We start from the raw sequence: 6,812 nt of genomic DNA, 5'->3' as shown, positions 1-6,812 counted from the left end.
CTCCCTTGTTAACCTCTCAAGGTCGTGTCCTCTCTTGCATATCCTTATGTCCCTGAGTCCCCTTCCTGCTGTCCTGCAGGTGAGCAGAATCGGTGGCAGAGCCCTAGGGAAAGCCAGCAGTCACTGGATGATGTGGAGCTCCTCCCCTGTGTTGCTCCCGACCTCATTAAAACACAGCAATAGTGCCATTCACGGGGAACCAGTGTGGCTCTTCACTTGAGCATTTCACAATGAAATCCCAACACATACCACTGCCACTGCATTTACTCCAGAAGCCCTGGTGGGACTGTTAAACTGAGAGGTCAGTGGTTCGAACCCACCAACCTCTCCACCGGAGAAAGATGAGACAGTCTGCTCCCATAAAGGTTTTATGGTTTCCAGCCTCCGAAACCCTCTGGGACAGTTGTGCTGTGAGTCAGAACTGATGTGACAGCGGTGGGTTCGTATGGCTGTGATTCTACTGTTCCTGATGGTGTTGTCGGGTCCTGACACTTTTAAGAAGCAAGGTAGCCACAGTATGACTTACAGGTCTTTAATTTGGTAGTGGTGTTGCTGGGAGTCTGGTCTCTCTTACCCCCTTCAGAGAAATCCAGAATATTGGAAGATGTTTACCACAGCATTATGCATAATCTCCACCCCCCAATAAAAAGTTTGGATAAGGGAATTGTGCAACTATGTAAAATGAAGAGGTTATCGTATGAAAAAAGTTAAATCAATGAATAAAAGTGAAAACACTGAATAGTAAAGAGCTCGTGGAGCCCCAAAGTAAGGGAATTTCAGATTTACCCAATGCTCCCTGTGTGCCTGGCACTTGGCCTCTTTTATCTCTCTTCATGCTCAGAATAACTCCATGGGTAGATTCTCCCCCCCACCCCTTTTGAGAAGTGGGAGCCATGTGCCTGTGTCCCATGGATTCTGGGTGATGAGTTGTAGCATGAGAGGACTTTCTGGGGTGCAGGTGGGCTCGCTGGACTGGGGTGCTGCCGTGAGTTTTGGGGGAGGCTGTTCTGTGCTGGGAGGTGAACACAGCAAGACACAGACCCTCTCTGAGTTGCTCCCATAGCCCAGGACTTCCTGTCTGTCTTTGGATTATGAGATACTGGGATACATGTGCAGTCTTTTGCGGAGATTGGCTCAAACCACAGGTAGCAATCAACACCACCTGTGTAGCCCAGAGAGTTTCAGTCGGTTGCCAAGTGCTCGAGCATGCGCTTTGCTTTGCTAGGACCCTGAGCCGTGTTTGCTGACCTCAGTTATCACTGTACCTGGTGTGGGTAGAAATGTATTCCTAAAACGATGTGTTCAAGTATTTACCCCAGTACCCGTAACTGTGACCTTGTTGGGAAATAGGGTCTTGCAGGTGTTACTCGTTCTCATGAAGCCTTTGTGTAGTCAATAAAGCACAGGTAACATCGTTCTGGTATTCTCTGCTTTCAGCCAAGAACCATCTGATATCAGCAGTGATATCCCTGTTCCATGTCCACGTCTGAATCTGGCTTGAGATTCTGGCAGTTCTATGTCTATGTGTGGAAGACGTTTACCACAGCATTAATGAATTTTCTTTAGCGGAATTTTACTTGCATGTGATATTGTTAAGATACTGTTTGATAATTCCTACATTCTGTTGGGTCACCTCTCTTTGGAATAGGCACAGATTTGGACCTCTTCCAATCAGTTGGCTAGGTAGTTGTCTTCCAAATTTTTTGGTAGAGATGAATGAGTGCCTCTAGTGCTGCATCTTCAATTTGTATCCCATCAATTCCTGGAGGCTTGTTCTTTGCCAATGCCTTCAGCGCACCTTGGACTTCTTCCGTCAGTACCGTTGACTCTTGATCATATGCTACCTCCTGAAATGGTTGAACAGCAACCATTTCTTTTTGGTACATTAGCTCTATTTCTTACATTTTCTTTTGATGCGCTCTGTGTCATTCAAGATTTTCCCCATAGAATCCTTAAGTATTGTAAGTGGAGGCTTGAATTTTTTCTTCAATTCTTTCAACTTGAGAATTGCTGCGTGTGTTCTTTCCTTTTTGGTTTTGTAACTCTTTGCATATTTCATTATAATACTTGACTTTGTCTTCTCAAGTTGACATCAGAAATTTTCTGTTCAGCTTTTTCAGCATCGCATTTCTAATGGTCGCTTTAGCATCTCTACACTGGAGAGCAAGTTTCAGAGTCTCTGCTGACATTTGTTTTGGCCATTTCCTTCTTGTTTTCCTTTGCTTTCTTCCTGTATGATATTCTTGATGTCATCCCACAGCTCTTCTGGTCTTCAGTAATTTGTGTCTAATGCACCAAATCTGTTCTTGAGATGATCTCTAAATTAAGGTGGAATATCTTCAAGGTCCTGTTTGGCTCTTGTGAACTTGTTTTCATTTTTTTCAGCTTCAGCCTGAACTTGCATATGAGCAATTGATGGTGTGTTCGACAGTCTTTCCCTGGCCTTGTTTTGGCTGATGATATAGAGCTTTTCCACCATTTCTTCCCACAGATGTAGTTAATTTGATTTCTGTGTATTCCATCTGATGAGGTCCATGTGTATATATCTTTTATGTTGTTTAAAAAAAGTATTTGTAATGAAGAAGTCATTGGTCTTGCAGAATTTTAACATGTTATCTCCAGCATCGTTTCTATCACCAAGGCCATATTTTCCAAAGACTGATCCTTCCTCTTTGTTTCCAACCTTTGCATTCTAATCTCCAGTAATTATCTTGATTGCATGTTTGCTCTATTTCATATTGAAGAAGTTGGTTGAATTCTTCAATTTCATTATCATTGGCATTCGTGGTTGGTGTGTAAATTTGAATAATTGTGATGTTAACTGGTCTTCCTTGCAGATGTATGATATTGCCCTATCACAGACAGTGTTGTACTTCAAGATCTTGAAATGTTCTTTCTTTATTATGAATGGGTTGCCATGCCTCTTCAGTTTCCAGCTTAGTAAACCATATGATTGCCAACTTCAGATGGCCAATACCAGTCTATTTCAGTTCATTAATGCCTAGGTTATCGATGTTTGTGCATCCCATTTAATTTTTGACAACTTCCAATTTTCCTAGATTCATATTTCATACATTCCATGTTGTGATTATTAACGGATTTTTGCAGCTGTTTCTCCTCATTTTGAGTTGTGCTCCATCAGCTAATGAAGGTCCTGAAAGCTTTACTCCATTCATGTCTTCTTGGTCAGCAGTTCCTTGAGGAGGCAGCTCTTCCCTAGTTGTCTTTTGAGTACATTCCAACCTGAGGGACTCATCTTCTGGCACTTTATCTGACAAGATTCTGGTGCTCGTCTTCATGTTTCGGTGTTCTAGTGGCAGTGTCCCATGCTGTCCATAAGGTCTTCTGTGGCTAAGCATTCTGAAGTAGTCCGCCTTTCCCCCTTCCTAGTCTGTCTTAATCTGGAGGCTCAGCTGAAACCTGTCCACCATGGGCGACCCTGCTGGGATTTCAAATGTTGGTGGCATAGATTCCAGAATCATAGTAACATACTTTTTGAAGCCTCCACAGTACGACAAACTGACAGATGAGTGGTGGGATGTTTGGCTAGCAGGGTTATAATAAATAATTAACTGCCCTGCGCACTTCCTGCCTCTGAGAGAAGACAAGCATGCTGTTCTCAGCTCCTTGTGAACTCTCAAAGGCACAGTCAAGAAGGAGCCAAATTTCAGCTTCTCTGTGGCTCTGAAACCTATGATTCCTTCCTTCTGAGTAAATAAGGACCTTGTCCTTGTAGCCTCAACAGAAATGAAAGGGGTTGCCCTCTAATCTCCCCCTTCTCCCCAGCTTTTTGATGCCTGCTCAGGAAAATGAGTGTGGCCTTCAGCCTCCCTGTGGAGGAGAGTAGACGTCTATGAAGGAGACCCACGGCTGCTTTTCTGGAGGAAATGCCATTCTCTAGGCACGTCTGCTAACCAGAAGTTTGGCGGGTTGAACCTAGCTAGAGGCACAGGGAATCGTGGTGTAGCACTGTAGGAAAAGCACCAAGCCTCAAGGTTGGCAGTTCAAATTCACCAGCTCCTCCTTGGAAATCCTATGAAGGATTGCTATGAGACAGACTCAACTTGGTGGCACTTTAACCACAACAACGACAGAGGCGCTTTGGAAAACAGGCGATGTGCTTCTGAAAGGGTGCTGCCTTGAAAACCCCATGGAGCCATTCTAGTCTGTACACTGGGGTCACTGTGAGTCAGGGTCCACTCGGTGACAGTGGGCTGCTTGGTGGGTTACAGTCAGTGCCTTGTGTGATTGAGACATACAGTGGAGTCCTGGTGTGGTGCTGTAGGATAAACACTGAACTGCTAACCACAAGGTTGGTGGTTCAAACCCTTCAGCCACTCCTCAGAAACCCTGTACTGGATCACTACGAGTTGGAACCAACTCAGGGCACTAAACAACAGCGGCAGCATGACGTGCGGTGGTCAGACGGAAGTGGCCATCTGTGGGCTGTCACTGTTCCAGCAGCGATTGACCAGATTGCCCTCTGCTGTCTCCTGCAGGCTCCCAGATCCAGCACCTCACGCAGGTGGGGGTCTCAAGCAGGATTGGGTCTCAGCCCGGGGAGGCCCTGCCAGGCCGGGGCGGCCAGTACAGCGGGCCAGGATGGACCTCGTATGGCGAGGACGAAGCTGGGAGGAGAGAGGCCGTGAGTATTGAGCATTGGGGCAAATCATGTAGAAATCAGACAGAATGTCTTGGTTTAGCAGCTTCTGTTCTAGGGACCCGTTTTTAAAACCTATGTTTAAAAAAGGGTTTAATCTCTTTCACCTTTCCCTCCCTTCACCTCGATTGTGTTTTTTCTTGCAGTTTTCAGATGTCAGCTCCCTCCCACTCAGAGTGGGAGGGAACTGACATTGCATTCGGAAAGGCAGGCTCTGCCTGCCTCCTTCAGCTCTCAGATTTCCGTTTCTGACCTCTCCTGGTGCCTCCAACTTCCCTTCCTATCCAGCTCCTAGGGTCCATGTCTTTCCCCTTCTTACATGGGGTCAGGAGCCCCAGGCTTTCCCTCACCTCCACCCATCCCCCCACACACAGAGTGACCTTTCTGTTAGCAGCTGATGCACTAACCACATTGCCACCAGGGTCCCTGGCCATTGACTCTACAGGGTTCCTGCTTGTACCTCTTGCACTTGAGTAAGTCCTCCACAATAAAGCCTCAATCTCAGGGGCCCCGTGGACAGGGGTTTGTCAACTGGACCAAGAGCTGAAATAGTCACGAACTGGGCCACTCATTTACTCATTGTGTCTTTAAGCCAACAGGAGAGTGCTTCAAAGAGTTCAAGGAGAAATTTCATTATCTTTTGATTCCATGTTTCCACCAACTTTTTGAAGACTCTTCATCCTGTTTAAGTGCTTGCTAAGTCTGGTGTTTCTGAGTGATGCAAACAATTAAGCGCTCTGCCACTAGCTGCAAGGTTGCCAGTTCAAACCTGCCCATAGGCTCCTCAGAAGACAGACCTGGCCGTCTGCTTTCTGAAGATCACAGCTTTGAAAACCCTACGGAGCTCCGTTCCACTCCCAACAGCTTGTTAACTCACAAATAACCCAACCAAACCCGTTGTTAGCAGCAAGTCCATTCCAATTTATGGTGACCCTGTGGGACAGAGTAGAACTGTCCCTAGACTGTAACCTTTATGGAAGCAGATTGCCACATCAGAGCGTCTGGTGGGTTTGAACCGCCAACCTTTCAGTAAGTAGCCAAGCTTTTAACCATGTTGTTATCAGATCCCCTGGCTGTTAACTCCAGGGGTTCCTGCTTGTACCTCTTTGTCTTGCAAACAAGTCCTCCACAATCCCAGGGGTCCCTGATGAGGACAGCACATGGGGGTGGGGGAGGACTTGTCATTGTACCCCATGCTGTGTGACTTTATTCTCCCGCCTCTTCCTAAGTCAGAAGTGCAGTAACCCTTACCATGTTTTTCAGACCCACATGCTTGGACATCCAGAATGTTCTTCTTCACCGCTGTTTCAGGTGCCAAGGACTGCAGGCAGGGAGCCCTCCGCCCCACCTGGGAACCTGCCTCACAGGGCTCTGCCAGGCCCTGGGCTGCCTTACGCCACCAGCTCCTCTGAGGACCTGCAGCCCGGCCACTCCTCCACGTCCCTCATCAAAGCCATCCGGGAGGAACTGCTCCGGCTCTCCCAGAAGCAGACGGCTGTGCAAAGCTTTCACAGCTGACCGGCCCGCATACCTGCCCACGTATCCGCTTCCCGTGGAAGCAAGACCGAAAAGGAATCTAGTGAGGGGCGTTCGTGAGGGGAACGGACCCCCTCTCATGGAAGGAGGAAAGTGGGCGTTCCAGGAGACGCCCTCGACACTTTCATGACTAGGTTGGTGTGGACGCTTAGGATGAACTGTTTGCTTGATCCAAGCCAGCAGCACTTCGTGAACCCCAAGAGCCAAGCCTCAGTTAGCACCTTGACCACGTGGATCCTCTTCCTAAAGACAGAACTTACAGTGTGTACCTGGTGTTAGGATGGAGGGGGTGTCATATTTAGGGTTCATATGCTGAAGCCGCTGCTTGGTTTTCTGAGAGAAGAGATTTGAGGACATTTTATGAACAGCTTGATTTTCCTCTCTTTCTCCATAGGAACTTATTTTAATAGAAATATTAACAACAGGAATAATATGAGACCATTGGGCATTTTTTAAAAGCTACTTGTGAGAAACCAAAACGGTAGGTTGTGTGAGCCTGAGACCCCACAAAAAGCCATCGTCACGTCCTTCTCTTTCTTCTGGTGCTACTGCTCCAAAGACCCTCCACCCTCACGTCCCTGCCACGGAACATCAGCTTTTTCAGAAAAATACATGG

The 6,812-nt window shown here is 47.0% G+C and overlaps 1 protein-coding gene across 1 annotated transcript in view; it reads left to right on the top strand.

The window, feature by feature from the left end:
- The window catches only part of KIAA1549 (KIAA1549 ortholog), a 140,951-nt gene extending 134,773 nt beyond the window's left edge, over positions 1-6,178 (top strand). The window contains exons 20-21 of the mRNA XM_006861241.1: positions 4,500-4,645; positions 5,972-6,178. Of these exons, the coding sequence (XP_006861303.1) occupies positions 4,500-4,645; positions 5,972-6,178 (353 nt within the window). The remainder of the gene's footprint in view (positions 1-4,499; positions 4,646-5,971) is intronic.
- The last annotated feature ends 634 nt before the right edge of the window (positions 6,179-6,812 follow it).

The sequence above is a fragment of the Chrysochloris asiatica genome, unplaced genomic scaffold, assembly GCF_000296735.1.
Source record: "Chrysochloris asiatica unplaced genomic scaffold, ChrAsi1.0 scaffold00041, whole genome shotgun sequence".
Lineage (NCBI taxonomy): Eukaryota > Metazoa > Chordata > Mammalia > Afrosoricida > Chrysochloridae > Chrysochloris > Chrysochloris asiatica.
The sequence above is the reverse complement of the archived record's forward strand: the minus strand, read 5'-3'. Positions and strand labels throughout refer to the sequence as shown.